A 24,747-nucleotide genomic window follows, 5' to 3' on the forward strand; every position below is an offset into this window, starting at 1 on the left:
GGGGGAGGGGGTGGGGGGGGGGAGGAGGAGGAGGAGGAGATAAAAGATGCAGAGTAGGAAAGAGCTGGAACAAGTATAAGAAAAACACAGCCAGCGTGAGGAGGGAGACTGCGGGAGAGAGAGCAAGCGAGGGGAAGGAAAGCGTATGCGCGTGTCAGAGAAGGGAGTGGGATGGCGCGCGCGTGCGAGAGAGAGAGAGAGAGAGAGAGAGAGAGAGAGAGAGAGAGAGAGAGAGAGAGAGGGATAAAGCGTGGACGAAGAGGAAGCAGCTTCGTCTCTCCATCTTTTTCCTTGTGGGGGTTCAGCGGCTGCTTAGGGTGTTCGTGAATAATATGTGCCCTCTCCTTTTCTCTTCGCATAGGCGAAGAACCTCCTCCGCCTCCGCTTCTTCGTTGTCTTCTTTTCGCCCTTTCTTCCAGGAGCCGCTACAGCGGAGGTCAAAGTCGTGCATAACTTATGCAGGAAATATACGCATTGCCGTGCGAGGAACCAAGGCCCTACTCAAGGAAGGCTACTAAAAAAATCCCATCAATTTCAATCTCAGCATTACTTCACTCTGGTAAAATTCAATTTTATTCCTGCTCTTAGCTCTTCTTTTTTTCTTCATTTTTTTTTTGTTTTGTTTTTTTAAATTACATTTAACGACGGTTTTCCCGCCCCGCGCTCGACGTCCTATTGTCCCGCGGTCTTTATCACGTTCGCAAGAGGTTCTTTCGTTCAACATTGTTTTGTTTACGCGACAACAAAAATCGAACTCACCCAACCAAGTTAGTTTTACTCGAGGCTTGTTTATTATTTACATACGCTCGCACACATGTTGTTGTAACGCATAATAATTTAGTGGGGATTCGTTTTATCCCACCTGCCCCCGCCCACCCCCTCGCCCCGTTTTCTCTCTCTCTCTCTCTCTCTCTCTCTCTCTCTCTCTTTCGTTAGGACATGTATATAGAGTTCGGTATCACCGCGTCATGTTTATTCAATCACGGGCGGCGCGAGCGTGAGTGCACGGGGACTGCTCGCAAGTGTCTTTTGTACATTATCAACGATATGTCGCCGCTGCCACTGCTTCTGTCCGTCCCCCTGGTTACTGTGACTTAGGATAGTGAGATTGAGTGCAAGAAAGAGAGACAGGGGCATTTGATGTGGGACCGGGCGCGTCGCCGCAGAGAGAGAGAGAGAGAGAGAGAGAGAGAGAGAGAGAGAGTGGGCGCGCGTGTGCGTGCGAGAGCGATGAGGGCGCGCAGCGATGATGAGAGAATACGTGAAACAGGAAGTCGCTAAAGTGACTCTTTTATCAAACGCGCGAGAATAAAACTGGGCGAATATATCCTTTTTGATTAGGCGATCGATAAGTAACCTACGCTCGTTGCTTTTTCATCATCGATAACTACATTAAACGTATATAGGCCAACGCTAGTCTCTCGTTCTCCCTATATCTAATATTACGGACATTCTCTTCTTTTACTATTTCTCATTCGTTCTCCCTCCATCGCGCCCCCCCCTCCCCTCCCCTCCCCTGGCCCCGCCAATCACCCCTCTCACCCCTCGCCCCATTTCTACCCGTTCTTTATTTTTTTCCCTCTATTTTTTTTCTTCATCTTCGTCATTTTATCTTTTGCTTTTGTTTATTATTACGAGACGCAAAGAACGGGTGCGCTGCACGCTAAACTTTAAAAATGTAAAAACCTACCGGACTTTAATTTTATTTTGTAAATTGTGAAATGTTACGTTATGCGCGCGGTGCACTCGTAAGAAACATTATAGATACTAAAGACCGATTTTTCGACCCACTTGTTGGTGGTGTCGCATTACGAATTTGCACGGCTCGCAGTTACACGGCTCTTTTTCATTATTGCGGCAAGATATTTGTGAAATGGCGGGAGGGAGGCACTTCATTTAGAATTAAGGAGTGATAAAATCTATTGTGAAATACCTTTGCCGAGCGTCTTTAACGCGCTCGTGTTGCTGGCTCGAAGCAGGATTAAAGAGCGAGTGCATTTTTTCATTGCGATAATTATTGAAAAGTTTGGAATTTCCGATAGCGATATCGCACAATGTTATTATCAGTTTAAGGATCGATATGACATGGAATAATCACGTAAGGCACACAGTACTAGACATACAATAAAATATTTTTATATTTAAACGACTTTTCGTTTTTCGACATTTTTCTTCTTCATTTCGTATTTATTTATTTATTTATTTATTTATTTATTTATTTTCTTCTTCTTTTTTTTTCTTTTTTTCTTTTTTGTGGTCTTACTCGGGCATTTATCATGTTTACGAGAATTTCAATTCAACAATTACAGAATTGTCATTTTAAATTCGTTGCTTAAATTTATAAGGGAAACGTTCAATTTTTCGTCAATTATTCATTTTAACGATATGAGAGATTGAAAAAATTTAATGAACGATACCAGTCGTCACCCAGATTATAGCGATATTTAAATCCATTAAAAACGTTATTTTGACTGTGAGAATTGGTTTGATAACAATTAAAAAAACGTGTTAGATCGGTGACGTCTAAATTACCTTAACAAATGTACAATTTGATTTATCAAATAACAGCTTTATTCAATTTGCAGAGCGAGTGACATAATGATTCCAAGAAAAAGACTGCAAGTGTTATTATATATTTTAAAAATTTTTTACGTATTTGGAGATGGAGATCCAGGAAGCGAAGATCTGCATATTAAGGAGATAATAAATAATGTTATCGACAATCCTGTTTTAATGACCAAGTCGCCTCTAACGCAGCGTTTTATTCACAACGGTGCTACATCCCTCGTAGAGGATGAAAATCCTAATATATCACAAAATGTCAACTATTCCAATTATACGCCGACCAATAACGAAAGTATTAATTCTCAGGAAGAATATGCCGTTACAGCTCAAGATTTTGGTATCCGACTTTCTAGTGGTAGGTGGTTAATTCTATTCAAATTCATCTTTGACAAACGTTCTCTTTTACAAATCTATCCCGCATCCTATCAGTGCAAATAATCAATTAATTATTACTTACAGATTTACTTACAGAACTTACAGATTCAATAACTATTATTGAAAACATAACTATAGAGGATATACAGTCTACCGCTCTAAATATATCGTGGACTATTTCGGGTGATAATACTACCGAATATTTAATAAATTTGTATTTAAACAAAGATAGAATAGGTAGCTATAATACAGAAAGCTTGAATTATTCTATAAAGAATCTAGAGCCCTGCACCGAGTACAAAATAGAAGTGAGTCCTCTCCCGACTACAGCAAATAGGAGTAGATTTATCGATGTCACAACATCTTTCTTAAGTAAGTTTTATCAAACGCCCTAGGCTTCTCTAACTCTATCCGCATTAATAGCTCGACAATTTTTATACAAACAAATATTTTTTAGTACCTGGAGTGCCACGAATTTTGGAAATTGTACCAAAAAATTCCTTCTCCCTACAGATTATGTGGCAAAAGCCCGAGATCGCAAGTAATTGCGTTAAAAAGTATCGGGTTACAGTAGATACTGGAAGTCACGACGACAGATTTTTCATGACCAAATATACTAACGAGACAATGTATATTTTTAACAATTTATATGCCTGTTTTTCATATTTTGTGTCGGTCACTACAATTGATAAAGAAAACGGTGATACGTTTTTAGTTTCAAATCAATCGTTGCCTACTTTTCCAGCAGGTACAGCTTATTGTTATTATTTTTCACGAAAGAGTGATGAATATTTGGATGAAATATTCATTTCAATTTTGTCTTTTACAATTACAGCTACCAGCGCTCCAACAATAAATATTACAGATACCGAATCTATCAGTACAACGAAAAATTCAACGACTTTGATTTGGAATGTATTGAATAAAAAAAATAACTGCTCTTTAAAGTCAATAATTAGTAAGTGTTATTACAATCATACCGAAGGCAGTGGTTTTGAGTTACTTAATGGAGCAGCAACCCTCGCTATACCGAGTGGACAGAGTCCAACGAATGTGTCGGTGACTGTTAAAAGTTTGAGTCCATTTACAAATTACCTATGTAAGGCTAAGATTCTTAACGAAGGTGGCCCAAGTCCTTGGAGCTCGTCCGTTTCTATTCAAACTCTCGAAGACAAACCATCGACTCCTCAAAACTTTCAAACTCTCGACAGAGATCAAAATTCAAAACTGTCATTCATATGGCAGGCTCCAAAATACATGCCGGGAAAGTTACAAAATTACAGAATTAATTTCACTTGGTATCCACGTTATCCGGTACCAGATGGATGCAAATTAAATAGAGCCTTTGTTGTCGATAATATAGATCCAATGCTGACTAAATTAACATTGTCCAACGAAGAAGCCTATTCGCATTATTTTACAAAAATTGCGGCAAGAACTGGTGCAGGTTGGAGTCAAGAGATGGCACTTGAATTTGATAGCACACCAGATGGAGGTACGTTATGTCAAAACAAGCTTATTCTTATCGAAATAATCTTTCATTATTTTGTTAATATTAAGAAATCTAACTTTTTCTTATCTATCTTTAGTACCCGATGGAGTTATTAATCTTACCTGTACGATAAAACGTCAAGAAAATAATCCAAATGCTTTAGATACAGAATTAAGTTGGGGATTACCTTGCTCCTTAAGAGGGCTTCTGCACTTTTTTGAAGTTTCCGTTTATGGTACACGACCGGGTCTGGAAAATCACACGATTGTCGATGTTGTAAACGTGACCGAAGATTTTAGGAAAAATGATATTTTCCGTATAAATTTCGGAGAGTTGAAGCCTTTGTATAATTATAGATTTGAAGTATCGGCAACGCTGCGCGGTTCTACCGAATCTGGAGAAATAAATGATCTGACTGTTTTATATCCGGCTGGGAGTAAGGATTTTGTTGTTGTTGTTGTTGTTATTATTAAGATAGTATGTAATTAGGACAGTGCAATGCTCAAATGCTTACAATTATGAAATTAAAATCAATTAAAATTGTTGCTATTTATAATATTAATGTAAATTACATTAATGATCATAATTGCCGGCATCTCGAGTATAATAATAATAAATAGGAACGGAATAGTTTAATGAAATCGAAAGTACGTAACAATTAAGCTCTTCACTCGATTGTACAAATCCTTTGGGGTACAAATTATCTATTATTATTATTACTTTATTAAAGTTAATGTTTTGTATTTATACGTTTCTAGTTCCTCCGCAACCTGAAATAGAATACGTGAAATCTATAACTCTTGATCCGCACAAGGCTCGGCGCACTACGTCAACAGCAGCTATTTTACTTCCGTTGTTTTCCGCCGATAATGGCGAAATAAAGTATTATGCCATCATGGTATCTGGCTTAACTTTTGGTAATTTGTCTACGATGGTTAGATTCGACGTTAAGGAAGAAAAGTGGCCCAATGTATCATCTTGGGAAGAAGCAATGGAAAAAGATTTTAAGATCCCGTATCAAGCTACCGAACCATTATGGAATCCTTTTCGTAAGTACTAGTTTATTCAGTTAATCATCAAAATGATATTTCTTTAAAATTCATTAGAAATGAATATTTGTATATTTACTCATTTGGACAATTTTGATCGTCTTCTTCTTTTTTTTTTTTTTTTAACGATAGTTTTCTTTTATAAATATGCGTCAAATAGATGAAGCTCGTCTCGTATTTTCGGGTACTTTATTTTGTACCATTAACTAACGCGAAACATTCCAAAATAGTCAATTGTCGCCTTGTCAATGACATAAAAATGTTCAACAAAGTGTCACATTCAATTTGCGTTAACTCACTCATTTTATTCTATTTATAATATTAATTTTATCTATCAAACACAAAATGTTCTCAATTAAATTAGTAATTTTGTCAAAATGCTAGAAGATTGTTAATATCTTTTATTCATTTATGGCAAAAGCTTAAGAAATTAAAATAGCGATGCTTTAAATTATCCATAATATAATTACATTTATTACATAATTATAGTTTTTTTTTTTTTTTTTTTTTTTATATATAGAAGAAATTCATATTGATATTAGATTGAAGTGTTTGTAAATAAAATCGACAAAATCGTAGAAGTATCGATTCTTTACAAATAATTTTTTTTAATTGATCGATATAAATAAGTCTACGAGCACAATATAATGATTTTACCATGTCTTTGTAGATAATAGCTTATAGGTTGATTATTATCAGCATCAAGAAAGCAATGCTTATGAAATGAAAGCTTCTTATGAAGAAGAAAAGAATGGATGTATCAATTAATTAATAATATCTCTTTTTTTTTATAGCGCCTTCTATTATTTTGAATCTAATCGAACATCTTCGTAATTAGGAACTTGTTAATTTTTCTTTCTAGCAAATTACGTAGTCGATTACGGTCATATGAAAGCGGTAAAATTTGTAATTGGCGAAGATACAACATGTCCACAAGTTTCGTCAAATACAAAAACTCGAGCCTACTGCAATGGACCATTGAAGCCAGATACTTGGTACGAAGTACGAATGCGAGCTTTTACCGATAAGGGTTACGCCGACTCAGTCTCTTTTACCATCAAAACAAGTAAATATCACATATTACGCTTTTCTACCATTTTATTCTTATACTTTTACTACGTGCTTTTGTCGTTACGAAATAGAAAACGCTTTTCTTCCCAGGTTGTATCGAACAATTATATAGTTCAATCAAAGTTACAACCACGAGTTCATTTAATATCATACATGTATTATTCCAAAATAATGAAATTTTCCGAATACCTAACAAATACTATTTATAATAGTAATATAGTTTTTTTTTTTATTTTTTTTTTATTTTTTTTTTTTTTTTTATGAAATCCATATTATTCTAGAGAATAGAACAAAGTAGGAAATTATTTGCTTATTTATATTTGGAAAAAGTGTATACACAATTATTTGGTTAAGGATACATTTATTCTGTAAAAGATTTATAATGAAACGAGTAGTTATAACATGCATAGGCAAAAAATTTACGGACACTGTATTTTTTGCCTTTGAAATGTATCGAAAAGCTATTTGATTGAAAGTATATTTTGTTGATTCTCATTTTGTCGATTACCATCATTATTCGAGAAAAAGGAGTTAATTTTTTTTTTTTTTTGAGAAAATTTAAGCTCAATTAGCTAGAAATGATGAAATAAACTATAGTATGTTTTTATTGACCGCAATAATATAACTCTAATGAAACTTTGAGAACTTTGTTTTATTATGAAACAACAGCTGAATAATCAAATAGATTCTGCGAACATTAATAACTCGGTAGCAGAAATATTTTAAAGATCGTTTGCAACGATATCAAGAAAAAATGTATCAAAAAGTACAAGTATCTCAAGAAAGGGAAATAAAAAATTCTATGCACAAGCGCAGAACAGTATTAAGAAAATATTTTTTGTGTCGAACGTAATGGAAATATTATCCAGTAATCATAGCCGATGAGCTATAAATGTTTAGAGGCTATGAATTATTCAGCATTTTATAGTAAAATATTAGAATTTGTAATATGTTACATTAAATTATGATTTCATGTAATTATTTACCGGTCGCAGCTTTAAACACGACTCCTCTTAATATAAATAAACTTATCGCCACTCTAATTCATTTGCCCTAAATTTTGAAAACGCAAGCCAAATAATAGGAGTTAATAATTTTATTAAAAAAAAAAAAAAAAACGAACTTATAAAGCGCGCATAGTTTATCTCTGTACGGTTGACAATTACCCTTATCTATTGTTTTATACAGAAATTACAAATTCAAATGACCGTAAGAAGCTCGGTCTGAATTGCCCGAACAACGTATAAAACACAAAGCGCAATTATTCTAATAATGCAATTCGTCTAATAATGCAACGAATGCACTGCTGGCCTAGCGACAAAGTACGAAGGCAAATTTCCAGTCATTTCCAATCATTTCCAGTCATCCAGACTGTTTGATACATTAAATTTCAATTCTTGCAGATGCCGAGCTTAACGTGGGCCTCGTTCTGGGCGTCGTGTTTGGTATCCTGTTTATCGGCATCCTGACTACGCTGATGTTGCTCGTGAGGCGCTGTTCCTTTAGACTGTGAGTATTGTTTATCGCGACGAGTCAGCCGAGCCGCGACGGGGGCAGGGCGGCGGAGAAGACGAGGATATGAAAAAGAAAAACAAAAGTTAAAAAGCGAATGATCAATATTTATTCCGTGAGTCATGAGAGATAGATAGCGCGCCTCTATAGACCGCGCGGATGATGTATGTGCGGCATTATAGTGAAGGAGGTCGGCTTCGAGGCTCCCGAGACTCTCGGGCCGCAGTCAGCGGCGAGCCGTCGTCAAGTCTCGGCAGATTGCCGGCCACCTCCGCAACGTCTACCTCGTGCGATAGGGTCTATTTTCGTATCATGGATATTTTTAAGCACGTGAAGCCAAGGTGAACTCGAGAGCATGACAAATTCGAGCGTCGGAGCAAAAGGAAAGCGCGATGCGTTGAATGAGCGGGCGCGCGGGCTTGAGTGGGTGGCGCCCATGTGGGTGTGCGTGCGTGTATGTATGGGAGCGAGCTGGGGCATCGGAGGTATGTTTCGCGATCCTTTCAGTCACGTCGCCAGAGAGTATGTATGAAAAATAAAAATGTTTTCCGTTCGGCTCGCTTTGATTTGGATTCTTTTTTCAAATGGCGCGAGCGAGCGAGCGAGCGCCGACGAAATGACGGAAGCGAGGATAGATTTTTGCATTTTATCGATCGTTTGCAATTATTTAATATCGTTGCTGTGAATTTTATGAGCAATAAATTATTTAATTTTTCTTTAATTTTATCGTAATCTTTTTTTCTGCTTCTTCTTTTTTTCTCTCTCTCCAATATCCAAGCTGCCGGGACTAGATAAATTCATCTAGTTTAAATGAAAAAAACCAAATGTTATTTGAAGCAAGATTAATTCAATCGCTTGTACTTTGTTGTGAATACGTTGACTGAAAGGAATACATTTATTGGAATCGACTGAATGTTAAGGTTAAAACAAGTTTAATCGATTATACAATCGTGTACATTTATGGCATTACGATCTTGTAAATATTAAACATCAGTGCATGGAAGTAGAGTCAAGTGTTCTTTATGATTTATAAATGAGCTTTCGTTTAGACACAGAGAAGCTACAGACAAGCTGTTACAGAGAAGCTGTTTAAGAAATACAATACATACCGATAGAAGTATAATATTTACAAGTGATACAATGAAAAATATGAATTAAAATTTAATGATCATATTTAAATACAATTATGCAAATTATATCGAATGTTTTTTTCTTCTTTTTTTTTTAACGAGACATTGCTATAAATATAAAATTTACAATTTATTCGTTGAATTTTCAGCTTATTACAAAGATTTCTGCAATCAAATATACCCGAATCACCGGTACCAGATCCGTTTACACGCAGAAAATTCATAAACCATTGCCAGCAGATGGCCGAAAATCCTGGAAAACTAAGCAACGAATTTCAATTGCTGCAAACTCTTAGCGTCGATTTGCAAATGCCGAGCAATGCCGCATGTCTGCAAGCAAATCGAAAAAAGAACCGCTATTCCGATATTTTGCCATGTAAATAATTTATATATATATATATATATATATATATGTTTAGTTTTATAACAATTATCGGTAAAATGCCGATGACATTGATAAAAAGTTCAATTTAAGTAGAGCGCTTTTCATAATATTCAGCTAACATTCGCTTTATTTAAACTATTTTATTTATATATTCATTGATGCAATAAGTAAAGATTCGAGTCAAGATTATTTTTATCTAATATGAGACAATTTTGCTCAACTTTAGACCAGACTTTTCAAACAAGTAAATAAAAAAACTGATCTTACGATATTTGAGTAATTGAGTGATTGAATAGAATGTAAAATCAATTATTAATTGAATTTATAAATTTGATTCTATATAGTATTTCGGAATATTTTTCAATCAAGTACACAATTAATGGATTATAATTTCATCAATTTAATTGCTATTTCCTAATTATTGTTAAATATTATATAAGTTGTATTATTTTTTTTTCTGTTTATAATTTTTGATATCAGATTTATCATATTATAAATTAATAATAAAAAGTTATATTTTCGTTAATATAATTACATAATACTATTAATAATTATAATTATTATTGGAGAACATACTTTTACAATTTTGCATAAAGATTATTACAAAGATTTCATTAAATCGTTAATAACAACCTTTTTACTTATAACGAATTTTATTGCAGATGACTTTTCGAGAGTCAAACTTGATATTATTGACAATGATCCGAATACGGATTATATAAATGCATCGTTTATTCGGGTAAATATGCTTTTCACTCAAACAACTAATTTACCTTTATCACCTACTAATGGAAAATTATTTTTCTAGGGATATTCTGGAAATGAAGAATACATTGCCTGCCAAGGGCCTAAGGAAGATACAACGTACGATTTTTGGAGAATGATTGACCAATATGACGTGAAAATGATTCTAATGCTTACACAATTAGTAGAACGGGGGAAAGTAAGATTAATGTGTATTATATATAGACGTAAATAATTAGAGATTTTCAAAAATTCAATTTTCAAAAATTTGTTGTTTCCTGTGTAGGAAAAGTGCCATCAGTATTTTCCAACGATTAGGGAAACATTCAATTATGAACAATTGTCAATTAGATGCACAAGCGAATTAGATTATCGTACATTTACTCAGCGTACCTTGATCCTACAAAAAGTAGGCATTATATTAAATCAACATTCTTTTTTCCGTTTAAAAGAAACGAAAACGATATTTATATATAGTAAATTTTTAATTTTTAGGATGACCATGTACGTACAATAACTCATCTTCATTTCAAAGATTGGCCTGATCATGATGTTCCCGATGATTTCGATGCCATGATTCATTTCTGCCAAATATTTCGTAAGCAATTTATATCGGTTAAAGGATTAGCCGTGATTCATTGCAGGTTCGTGTTACTAATAATGCCCTTGTTAATTTATTAAGAAGTGTTAGCCAAATAATGAATGTATATTAAATTTGAATTTTAGTGCTGGAATTGGAAGAACTGGAACACTTATTGCTATAGATATATTGCTCCAGTCTATTAGGGATAATCGTAAGCTGGATGTTTTTGGAACTGTTTACAGATTAAGAAGGCATCGTTTAAATATGGTGCAACGCGAAGTAGGTTTATTTATGTAAATTTATTTTCAATTACTGATGTAAATTATTATTAATCGTAAATTATATTTCAGAGTCAATATGCTTATATATACAATTGCATTAGACAAGTGCTGAAGAATCCATATTTCTTAAAATCATGTATGTATTTTAGAAAAGCTTCTAAATAGTTTAATTCGCAATATTAATGTTGAAATGATTCTATAATAATTATTTTATTTGCTAGATAAACCACCACCTATTGATCCAATATACTCCAAAGTGAAGATAAAGAAAGATAAAAGCGATTCTAGCACAGATTTAGTCGACAGCTTTGATACTCGTATGTAATATTTCATCGATTCTTCTTTTATAACATAGCTTAACCAATTAAATAACTATCTCAAATATTTAACAACTACTATACAAATATAATCATAACATTCTTCTATTCTTGTATTACTTTTGTGGATTACAAGTGATAAACTTCTTATTAACAATAGTCGAGGTATGGAATTAATAAAAATATATCGTTGCTACCGCTGCTTGTAAATGTTTTGTCGATTCTGCTTTTTTAGCTTCTACATGTTTTAATGGGATTTAATACATTTTCTAAAAAATGTAAATATCATATTTATTATTATAATTTAGGAATAATATTTTAAACTTTCAGTTAGAAAAAATAGTTTATCTACTTCTGTTGACTCAATGCAACCTCTGTGTCAGTCATCACCTCCAACGACTCCAAAAATCCAAATGAACGGTATTTTTATAATTTTATCATTTTCTTAATTAGAATTTTTATTACGAATAGTAAGATTAATACACAGTTAAAATAGTTTTGTTTGCAGGTTTAAGATATTGTAAATCAACAAGTGCAATTGACACAAGATCAAATCATAATCGAATGGGTATGAATTATGATTTAAACGTAACTGATTAATAACAGAACATTTTTATTTATTATCATTACGTTTCTATTTTAGGAAAATATCATAGCGAAGGTTATGCGATTTGTGAATCAGGGAAAGATTCTTTTTCAACCAGTAAAGAAAGTATAGACGACAATGATTTAAAGAGCTCGTCTAGTTCTTTATACGAAAACGTTGAACCACTGATCCGACCAAGCTCAAGTCAAACGATTGCCGGCAGTAGTTATTATTTGACAAATGGTTAATTATTAATTACTTTTATGAAAATATGTCTTTTGTATTTTTATGTAGCTAATATTCTATTTCATATTTCAGATTCTGTTGAAAAGGACACTTCGTTATAGAACGAACGATCATATAATCAATAAATATATAAACGTGATATAATTTGAACAATGATAGTTGTAAATAAATATTACAACGGTAATGTTAAGTATGTTAAGCGATTTTAGAAACGGCTACGAATGAAAAATAAACACCTAAGTGCCATCATATTGAGACTACCGATTTTAACGTAATAAGAGAAAATTATTTTGTGGTAATGTTACGACCTATGTATTTACGATTGATCGAATGCTCATAGGTACAACAAGTATATTATTACTATATTATAATAACTAATTTCACTTTTAATTTAGTTATACTCCATTACCTTTATCTTCAGCTTATTTTGCCTTTTTCTTTAAAATTTATTTATATATCTTATAACTTATTCAGTTCTTTTACTTTATTTTTAATAAAACGTTTATTATGATTATTAGGTTCTTTTTATTTATTTTATATATAACTATATCTTCATACTTTACTCCCAGATTAAATACTCACAATACTTATTCTTATAAAGTTCTTATGAAATTCAATTAAAGACAATCAATAGACTGCATTTTTGCTGATATTTTAGATCTTTGTATTTTCCTAAAATGCCCACTGGCTATATTTTCTCCATGTTTTGTTTTTTTATTTATATTTCTCTTTCAGTAGCCTCTTGTTTTAGTTTTCTTGCTTATCAAGTCTAATTTAATGCATTATCGTCTATTCTTCTAGCAATCTCTAGCATTTCTTGCTAGAAACGACAGCTGTGTTTAGCTCTGTGCCTTATAAATAATTTTAGCTTGTCTTATTTTACAGACATAAAAACTTATGTTGAAGTATGTATAAGACTGTATTTTATTATTAGAAACTGGAATCTGCTAATGGTGTATTGGTGAGAATGGCGTTGACATAAGTAGATAGTCGTATTATAAAATGCTTGCTCTGAAAGACATTATAGTCTGCTCTTGGTGTTCCTATAATATATAATGTACCAATGTGAAAATGGATTATTATTATTATTATAATATAAGAATCTGTATCACTTAGAGCATGAATTAAACAACAAGCATTTTACTAATATCGATGCAACTTCATAGGATACTGCCTGTATATATTACATTTTCTAAAGAAAATTATAGCTTAAATTACCGTATAATTTAATTTCTTTCATATTCTTTCATATCTACTATAAATGGCTTGTTAACAACTTATTAATCCCACCGAGAGTAGAATGACATACGTCCAATGCTCAATACCGTCGAAAGCTGCAGTCAGCTCTTTAATTTCAATTTACCTACATTTAAGATTTGTAATTTTTCTTGAATTCATGTTAGACATTCTTCATCGAACTAACTTTGGTAATGAGTATTGTATTAACTTCCCTCATTTACTAAAGCTCTCACGAGATTCTTTGTTGAGCACATCTTAATAAAATATTTGCATAATTATATGATTTCTATTTATAAAATATCTTATTTTATAAAATGATTGTTATTTAATTTAAACTATAACAGCAAATAGCTGTTTGATTATAAAGTTTACTTTACGTAAAATATTTGCTGTTCATATTCTGGTGCTTTTATATGCTCTAAATTCAGAGATATGAGTAACTTATCCACATATCATTGATTCATAAAACATAAATGATTGCCCAAGTGCGTCAAATAGTTTGAATAAATAATTTACATTTTTTATCAACAGTTATTTTTTAAATAAAATATCTTAATTAAATGCTTCAATATAAATTGCAACTAAATACATTATATGCGATATAATCAGTTAACTTATAGTCATTAAACGGTTTGGAGTAATATTAATTTTAATCTGTTAAATAATTTTGTCTTTCAACAAGCTTAAAAGCTTTTACTTCTCAAAATATAATCTTCAATTTGTTGTAATTGTTTCTTTTATATATTTGATGTAAAGAGTTTATAACTAAAGCAAATTATATAATGTAATTGTTAATAAGAAAAAGGCTTGTTGCTCTCGTTATAAAATTTTTATTAAAATCTGAACAAAATTGCATTTCGCATTGTAAAATTGTATTATTCGAATCTTTGAAATATTGATTCGATTTGTTACAAATATCTTATATTAACTTTAAGATATTCAATAGACTTTTAAAAATTTGTAATTGTAATTTAATATAATTTTGAAGATCGTCATTTAGTAAATAATAAATGTATTGTACAAATTGTAAGAATTTATAACAAATCAATAAAGTACAGGGTCATTAGTAAAATTTAAATATAATACATATTAATAAAATGTATTTTATGAAGAATTTAATTTTTGCAATCAGCTTTTAGTAAATACTAAATCAATTCTTTAAAAATAATCAATACTACAAACGAATATATTTTCTATGTTATACAGATAAATAAATACATCGAAAATGAAAATAATTTTGTATAACAAAATCTGGTGATGGATGAGAACTATTTTAAATGTGATAGTTGTAAATACTGAAAGGGAGCGTAAAAGTTTAAACGTATACAATTATAATTATATTAATTTCTAAAATATAAAATTAAAATTAAAATCAAATGCTAACTTATGGAATCGTGTAATGCTTATTTATAATAAATCGAATGTGAGATTGACATATTCATTTGATGACTAAAAAAATTTTAATTAAATTAAAAATTGCATTTTATTTTTGGTATTGTAAAAAAAATATTTCGTTTTAAAAATCATAATTGAGAAGTAACTAATCGAACTATTTTACTATGTTAGAATCTAAATAATTAATTAATTAATTATCTATTATTATTTAGTCGAAGGAGTTAAAAATTAAAATTATATATTTTATATAATTGTAATATTATATTATTGTATATTATTGTGTATTGATAATATATGTTTATTAATACACAATAAAAAATTGATGTATATTTTACTAATATCCAATATTATAATATTCAAAGATTGTAAGGCTATAACGTAATGAAACATGATAATGTTTATAAAATTTGTTATAGAATTATGTGTCATTGTATTGTTCATGAAATGCTTGAAATATTTTTTTTAACAAAACAATTTACTGTACAAATTTAAATTAAAAGTTCGATTTTGTATATATATTTGTAAGAAATATGTAAAATTTTAAATAATAACGAATATTACAACAGTAAAATGGAAAATTTTAATTTGATCCTTTCATATTTTAAATATAAGTAGAATTTCTTTTAAAATTAAATATAGAAAGAATTTGAAAAATTAAGCTAACCTAAATTATATATTAATACAGGTGTATATTAAAGTTTTTCTTTTTTAAAAACAGATTTTTAAAGTGAATTTTTTTACTTAGAACCTTTTACGTTAATAGAGCAAATGCTTTATTTTAAAATTTAAATATTTATAATTACATCAATATTAACACAAATAGACATTTCGGTGCAAAGAAATATTATTTATTAAAGTTATTTAAATTTCAAAAGCTAATATTTAAAATTTTTGTAATTTCGCAATTGTACCAAAGAAGAATAATTGTAAATTAATTGCATATATATATATATATATATATATATATATTATATTATGTACGGTTTATTATACATTTAAATGATACATCCGAACAGAATCGATTATTTACGAATAATTATAAACTTATTTGTGATTCTTTGAACTCTTATTAATAAAATAATTGTTACGTATATCTAAATATAATTGCAAAATCGTTAAAGTATTAATAGATTGATATTGTGATTTATAGCGATGTTTTTTCATAAAGAAAAATTGTTTTTTTTTTTGTTATTTAAACAATGAGATTTTCTTGATTAATTATAACTTCAAAAATGTATTATTGTAACTGTATTAAGTAAATATATAAATTATAAAATTAAATATACCATTTATAATTAAATGTAATTTATTTGTCTTTCATCTAAAATATTTATACTTTTTATTAAATATTTTGTAATATAATATAAATAATATTTGAAAAAAAAATTTCGCTAATTTTATATTGATGTATCAATAAATTTTTAAATCGGCGTTTTTACCATATGATTCCATTTTTGGTATATTTTGATAAATACAATTTTTTTGTGTTTGTAATATATAATCTTTACCGCAAATATTATGAATCATAAGATAAGTTAGAAAAAACATAATGGATTCTGTTAAATTCATACGAGATTTAGATTATTTATATTTACTATCTACATAAAGTATGTATTATTATTATTCATAATGAAATTCTATAAAAGATTTTAAAATATATCTATAAACATTATTTTTTGATGAATAACAATTTATTTGTAATCGATCGTATACTTTTAACGTATATAAATTTTGATAATATTATTCTTGTAACATATTTTAAAAAGTTTTAAATGTAAATTTTTAAAATGAATTCTTATATGATGTAATTCATCTTGCAGATGCGCCTTATGATATAATGATATACATCTTCAAATTTTTCATTCTATAATAGCGTTGATTATTAAGCTTTAAGGAATAATTTACTTCATTGTAATGGAAATAACTATACAAATCATATTATAAAATGAAAACATGACATGTATTGTTTAGAAAATATTTTTTTCTACACATTATTTTTGACTGAGTCATTTTTAAACACTGATTTGTCATCTGTCAATGATTTAATGACGTGGTGAATTAAAATGTTATACCATGAAATTCATGCGCTATTTTATTTAAGCAAAACTAGTGAAAAATGAAAAATGAAACGAAATTATATCGTTGATACTATTTTTTATAAACTTTTATTTAATATTAAAGTTGATGGTTTTTTTTTTTGTGAGAGTTGCATCATTTTTCATATTTTTATGTATTACATAACATTATTTGTTTGTTTATGATTAACAAATTTTTTTTACAAAATATCTTGTAAAGTATAGATTTTTATATGCATATATTAATTTAATATATCTATTTAAATGATGGGTAAAACAACTTTATGAGTTCAGTGTTAATGATCTTTAATCGTATATATAATAAAATTAGTGTGAAATGAATTATAAGAAAATTGTTTGCTTAAACGATTCAATCATACATTTAAGTTTTTTTTGTTTTTTGTTTTTGTGTATAGTTATTGTCTTATGCACATATTTAATTTGGCCTTGCTGTAAACTAATAAAATTAGAATTGAAATATAGAAAAACTAGAATGATTCAATTTCTGATTAAACTTATCCGAGTAAGAAAGAAATCCATACTAAGATAGAATATATTTACACATTTAAAAATCTTAAAGTACAAATTTTTATTACGAACATGTAAGTACGATGGAATATGTTTTGAATAGATTTGTAATTTTAAGAATTATTTTTATAAATCATGTAACTGAGATGAAAATATCGATAATATATTATTAGTTCAATGTACTGTAGCTTTTCAGTCATCGATTTATGGAAAGATTAAGATATATTTTGTTCAGCATATTTCGTTGCCAATCAATACGATAGATTATTATGTAGTGATTTATTACTATACCCTACACCTTCAAAAGTTCTCTATTTGAGATTAATGTAACGATTAAAATTTTAAATACGATTTTTAGTCATAATTGCAGCTTTATAAAATCAGCTTATATTAATTAATCTTATTATATTAAAGTAACAAATTCGTATTACTATTATGTGACTAAAAGAAAAAAAAGTGACGTATGTGTGCCCTCGCGGAATTTCATATAGATATATTTATCAAGTTGATTGATTGAGTCAATCAAGCCTGACATGGTCGATGAAATATGTGAAAACTTAAGCAAGCACGACGTATGTATGACATATGAATAGCGAATGATGTATCAATTATCCAACGATTATTGTTTATTAACGGTCTCTTGATGATTGCAGTCGTAAAATTATCCACAAAATAAACTTCGTCTATGCAAGTCATATAAATCTCATAACGATGTTACATACCAATAGAGTCAGCTGTGCGCCTCGTAAAGAGCTTCCGCATAATACATATAATATGTCGATTGCGATGGGATGCAGGGGGGCGGGGGAAAGGTCGGTTACTTTCCTCATTAATGAATGTGTTAGATTGCTCTTGATTCGCGTACGCACGCCTCCGCGCGCAACAGTCGCGCATGTACCTGCTGATATTGTCTTACGCTTGCGTAACGAAGGTCATTAGCATCATGTGTCGAGTGCGTGCCTTAAAGCCAATCCCAATCAATTTGAATGTGCGCGGGAAATTGAAGTATTTAATGCGCTAGCGTGAGTGTATTATGCCTTCGTTGCAGCAGTTGTGTCGGCGATTAGTTTCAGTCGCGGTTGTAGAGTTTAATGTATTTACGGTTTGCATAACCATCGAAGAATGGCTGCTGTTGATTTAAAAAGCTTGGATAAACAAAATATGGAGAAGTTCCTCGAGTCCTTCGACATCGTTTTGTCTGACTGTGACGGTGCGTATGAATTGTAAATAACAATTTGAAAATTTCTGTCAATTGTTTATGTGTACGTGTATGCGTTTATCGAGTTCGTTCTTTTATAAGCATGCGGACGTTTGAGCCGTTGATGAGCTTTAAACCGTAGTAAGACCTTCAAATCTTTCTCAATTATGTAATTTTTCTTTTGTTTCTTACTTCCATCACTACAATCCAATAATACCACAGGTCTATAACCTCAAAGTTTATTTTAAATAAAGTGAAAATTCTCACTATTATGAACTTTATGATAAATATGCACGTATATCTTAGTATGCATATTTTTTTTTTTTTTTTTTTTTTTTTTTTTTTTTTTTTTTTTTTTTTTTTTGATCAAATTAAATAGAGAGCGAGGGGAGCTTGAAAGTTACAATTCCTTACCGGATAGTTGTAACCTTGGCATTATACACTGTCACTTAATTCATTGACCAATAATTATGTTTATAAAACTTTAATTTCTATCCTATTTTTATAATTTTAATATTTATATTTTTATGTCGTATCTTAGAATGAAAATTTGCGTTATTATAAATAATATAACAATATTAGCAGTATTAATTATCTTTACGTAATTAAACGTAATTTTACAAAAGTCTTTTTAAATGAAATTAATAAAATGATTAATAGTAATAAAGAAATTTCTAATTTGAAATATAAATGTTAAAAAGGTGTGGCTCTTCGAATGTATGACTTATAATAATATTATACAAATTTTGTTATTACAAAACTATCATTGTATTTGTAACGTCGATTCGAAGAGTTATTACATAATTAACTATTATCATTTAATTGCCTTTTCATTGATTAATGAAAATTATATATAATTATTATATAGATGTACAGTAATATTGATATTGAATTATATCAACAAGTTTTAAGATCATGAAGAATGTGGTAATAAAGCAAGAAGGATAATTAATAAAATATTTTTAAGTTTTTATTTAAGTAATTAGATGAGTCAACATTCATTAACATTACTTAATAACATTTTTCTACATTTATGCATTTATTAACATTATTGCGTATTATGAAACAAGCAATATAAAATTATATATGCTGAATAATTATAATTTATTTTTAATTCCTCGAATACAGTAGATTAATCTTTATTTTGCCATTTTTTAAAACTATTTGTCTAATAGATCGAAACAATTGCTTTAATGCAATAATTGAATGCTTATAAGTAACAATATACATATAAACGATAATTGTTATGAAAAATATTAAAAATAAAAATGGTAAAATTAAATCTAATTAAAATGATATTTATTAATCTTCTCTATCCTTATTATTATTAAATTTTAATTTTAATTTTGTAATATCCTCTCTCTCTCTCTCTCTCTCTCTATATATATATATATATATATCAATCGATAAAGGATTATATGAGATTAGACTATTATATTAGGATTGAATTATATATTTAATTATATACGTAATTATATTTTGTAAATTAAATCATCATTCAAAGTATATAAATACATACTTTTTTATAATTATAAGTTTTAATATAATCATAATAATACAATTTTTCTATTAAAAACATTACTAAAGGATTATTACAATTTCTTATTTTAAAAATCTCATGCAGTAATACCATGATAATAATACTCCACCCACGCAGTAATAAATATCACAATCGATAAAAGAAACACGAAGTACAATTAATTCTATATAAAGTTTTATGAGAATTTTGTTATTTTTTTTTACCCGTATATACATTGCGTTGATATTCATCAGTATAAAATTAATTAAATGAGAAAGTAATGTCCACTTTTATTCTTTGATTTTTTTTTTTTTAGTTTTCGGCCATTATTATTTTTATTCATATATTTTGTATAAATTTATTGTTTCAAATTAATTTTACTTTGATCTTTTTCTTTAAATTTTAAAAAGAGTTTTTATTTATTACATTTATTAAGTAATATAAACGTATTTTCTATTATTACAATATCCAGTTATTAATAATTTTGCTGTAACCTTGGTTTAGCTGCGTAATCACATTTTCATATGTTGTGTTCTCATCCCTTTGTATAATTTCACATGTTCTAATATTTCGACCTTTAAGCATTTCATTAGACCTGCGGAGATAATCATTATTTATAAATATTGGAAATATATAAATATTTGTAAAGTAGATAAAACTACGTATTATATTTAAAAAAATTTTAATTACCTTCAATTACGCAACGGTTTTAATTTAATGTTAATATTTATTTTAATAAGTATAAGTAATCATTTTTTCTTCTTTTTATTCTTACGTTATATTTAATAAATTATATTTAAATATATCTTGATTTTACATATATGAAATAGAATAAAGAAATAATAAAAATGATCAAATGAATTAACTTAATTTTACATATATATTTATAAAGAAAAAGGAGAAAGATATATATATATATATATATATATATATATATATATATTTAATTCAATTCAATATTATTTAAAAGAGTAGTCAGATAACACTAATTATTTATGTAAAATGTAATCATATATATCAGAATAGTATGAATTTTTTAATCGTGTAGTGGAGAAAATCTATTCAAGCTTTAAAGATACAATTATTAAAATTAATAATCTATTTTTATAATTTGTTTTTCATTATTTATTTATGATATAATTAGATAATAAAAAGAGTTGTCGATATTAATAATACATATGAAAATTATTATTCTTGTTCATTAGAAGGGAACTGTCGAATGTCATGATCACTAATATTAATAATATTTAACAACGATAGTTTTATGATTTTATGATAAAACATTAACTAAGAACTCGATAGATTAGAGATATTTTTTAATGCTTGAATTTTCATATAAGGATTCATCTTATTTCGATATCGTTCTTAACATCCAGAACAACCATATTAAATTATAATACGTAAATTTATTTATTAATCCAACTGTAAATAATAAATTATTGTTGGAATTAAATTTTCAATATTTCATTTATATTTTTCAAGAATTCATAATTCCTTATGAAACTTATTACTTATTAATAAGAATTTATATATTTTAAAAATATTATTGTTTAAGTTAACAAGAGGTCAGAGGTTATTTTACAACTCAATAAGCCTCGGTTTCCTTCATTTGCGTGCTTTTTATGTATCTTTATACGTACACCGAACGAATATAATAAAATTAAAAATGTGAATTTAAATGGAAATAGAAAGGACGTTTTAATTATAAGCCTATAAACTTCCATAATTATGGTAAATATTAAAATAAAAATTCTTTGTATTAAGGTGTATTATGGAGAGAAACTGATGTAATAAACGGTTCACCCGAAGCGGTTAATAAGTTAAAGCAATTGGGAAAAAAATTTTTCTTCGTTACGAACAACAATGGTAATACGAGATTAGAACTTGTCAAAAAGTGCAAAAATTTCGGTTATAATGCCGTGACGGTAAGTTTCATCGACGCTTTACAATTATAGATTTAAGAAGCGTGATTTTTGTCTTGTTTCCCATAATTTTGAATTTTCAATATAAATTTTTATTTATAACACCACCTTATAACATCCTTATCATTTTGATGTTTATAATCGATAAATAATATTATCATGATTGTTTATCGGTGTACAATTTTAATTACTTCCTTTCCTTATTATTAGCATTGGGAAAAATGTAATTTACGATATTAGAAAAAACAAAAAAAAAAAAAAAAAAAAAAAAAACAACCAAACAAACAAACAACATTGGTCTTCTGTTTCCTCTTAACAATAAGAAAAGAATATTAAAGTATTTTAGTATTTAAACTTCAATCTTTCGTATATTTTTACAGGATTTTTATATTTTTATATTTCTTTACAGGAAGAAATTCTTTGTACTTCATATTTGGCAGCTGTTTATTTAAAAGAGAAAAATTTTCAAAAGAAAGTTTATATTGTTGGGAGTGAAGGAATTGCTCAAGAATTAGACGCTCAGGGTATTAAGCATTTCGGTGTTGGAGTGCGTATTATTATAACGAACTTAATATTATTCGTTTGGTTAAAGACTAAACGAAGAGCATTTAAAAAAATTTTATATTTAAAATCAAATTATTACTTTAAAAATGTATAACGTAATATAACGTGCACATAGCGATTATCGATTGTTCTAATACATAAAATATACTTTCAGCCGGATGTAATGATAGGTAATGAATTAGATATACACAAGTCTTTTGAACCTGATCCAGATGTTGGTGCTGTTATCGTAGGTTTCGATAAGCATTTTAGCTATCCGAAGCTGGTCAAGGCTGCGACTTATGCTCAAATGCCCGGGGTTCATTTTCTCGGCACAAATCCGGATCTCCAGAGGCCTTCGCCATATAAAACCCGTTATCCAGGTAAATCGTAATGCTGATCATAGATCCCTATCGAATAATTACTGATATAAATAAGTAGAATGATTTTAAAAATATGTATATTCCACCTACAGCAGCCATCCACGCATAATAAATGATTCGATATTAATGTAATTTTTATTTGAATCTTCTAAACTCGAAGATACCATATCTCTTTGACATTACTATTTTTTGTTAATTATCAATAATTGAATCAAAAATATTATAAATTAATGGATTACAGAATAATGTTTGTTATTGGCCATTTAAAAATTAAATTATTATATATACACATACGAAAGTATTGGTTAGCATTATTTATTAATAAATTAGCCATTTCTTAATTAATATTAATTTCCTACTATATCTCAATATTTTTAATCATGCATTATACAAGCAACGTTGCAATCTTGCGTTATCTAGGCGCTGGGTGTTTTCTACTTGCCATTGAGGCTGCCGCTGGAAAAAAAGCTGTAATTTTAGGCAAACCGGAGACATTCATTAGCGAAATTATAAAGCAAAAGTTTCACGTTAATCCGTCTCGAACTTTAATGATTGGAGATAAGTGAGTTTTTTAAATACAGATAATGATTATAATATCTTAAATTGCTTAAATTGAATATATGGAAACTGAATGTGTAAGAATGGAGTTGGATTATGAAAGATTAAATTATTTGCCATCATTGGCCATTTGCATAGTAATTTTTATTTGAGTATTTGACAAAATTTTATTTTTGCCAACTGTCGAGATTTAAGAAAATTTCAATTCGTTTCTTTAGAAATTCATGAATGTAAATTTGTGTTATATTCGAATATATGCAATAGTAATATTATCTTTCCTTTCAATAGTAATTTTTCTAATGTTTTTTTATTATTTACATCTAATTGATGAGTATAATCGAAATATTTTACATTATTACAGCTTGAACACAGATATTCTGCTTGGTAAACGTTGTGGTTATTTGACGCTGATGGTTTTGTCAGGGATAACAAGTCAAGAGGATCTTGAAGTTTTAAAGAATTCAAATAGTTCAATTCTACCAGATTTTTGGACGAATCAGTTGTCAGATCTCCACGCCTGTCTTAATACGCTATCATAAAAAGTTTGATATTATTAATAGCATTAGCATCTTGTACCTAATAATGAGAATGAGAAGTCGACGTGCATTGAAATAATTGTATTACGCGTTAAATTGAAGTATCGCATTTTCTTTTGTAATCTCATTAAATTATTGTTTTTAAAATATTTAAAAGACTTGTATTGTACGATATCGTATGGGAGTCATTGTTAGTCAGGCTGGCCTGATAATGACTTTGCTTCTACAAGAGAATAATAACAAGAATTTTAAATAAACTTATACAAAGATTAAAATAATTTCTTATTTTACAAACACATGCATCTTCCTCCTAGAGAAGCTACGATGAAAGTAATATATTTTCTGCTTTTTATTTAAGATATGCAATATTTATGGTGGATGAATTGGAAATAAGTTTAGGTTTTGAATTTTATGAACTATATAAGCAAACTAGGTAAATCAATTTTATCAATATTATAAATAATTTTTATCTCGAATTATTATGGTCATTACTATGTAAAAATTGTTACTTAGTA

General features: G+C 28.8%; 2 protein-coding genes across 2 annotated transcripts; both read left to right on the forward strand.

Moving 5' to 3' along the window:
* The first annotated feature begins 1,695 nt into the window (after window positions 1–1,695).
* LOC105365622 (Protein tyrosine phosphatase 52F) lies at window positions 1,696–12,587 on the forward strand. The gene is made up of 21 exons (XM_011503837.1): window positions 1,696–2,098; window positions 2,586–2,920; window positions 3,025–3,312; window positions 3,398–3,688; window positions 3,776–4,435; window positions 4,530–4,868; window positions 5,191–5,481; window positions 6,344–6,547; window positions 7,956–8,061; window positions 9,344–9,570; window positions 10,242–10,318; window positions 10,388–10,522; window positions 10,610–10,732; window positions 10,819–10,967; window positions 11,050–11,185; window positions 11,257–11,323; window positions 11,409–11,504; window positions 11,835–11,924; window positions 12,001–12,072; window positions 12,148–12,333; window positions 12,409–12,587. The coding sequence occupies exons 2-21, from the start codon at window positions 2,599–2,601 to the stop codon at window positions 12,435–12,437; spliced, it is 3,888 nt and encodes a 1,295-aa protein (XP_011502139.1). The 5' UTR covers window positions 1,696–2,098; window positions 2,586–2,598; the 3' UTR covers window positions 12,438–12,587.
* A 6,025-nt stretch (window positions 12,588–18,612) lies between these two features.
* On the forward strand, window positions 18,613–24,297 carry LOC105365584 (phosphoglycolate phosphatase). The gene is made up of 6 exons (XM_011503792.1): window positions 18,613–18,783; window positions 22,055–22,215; window positions 22,622–22,759; window positions 22,931–23,138; window positions 23,559–23,700; window positions 24,058–24,297. Exons 1-6 carry the CDS (start codon window positions 18,696–18,698, stop codon window positions 24,233–24,235), a joined length of 915 nt encoding a protein of 304 aa, XP_011502094.1. The 5' UTR covers window positions 18,613–18,695; the 3' UTR covers window positions 24,236–24,297.
* Window positions 24,298–24,747: the final 450 nt, after the last annotated feature.

Source organism: Ceratosolen solmsi, unplaced genomic scaffold (genome assembly GCF_000503995.2).
Source record: "Ceratosolen solmsi marchali unplaced genomic scaffold, CerSol_1.0 scaffold48, whole genome shotgun sequence".
Classification (NCBI taxonomy): domain Eukaryota; kingdom Metazoa; phylum Arthropoda; class Insecta; order Hymenoptera; family Agaonidae; genus Ceratosolen; species Ceratosolen solmsi.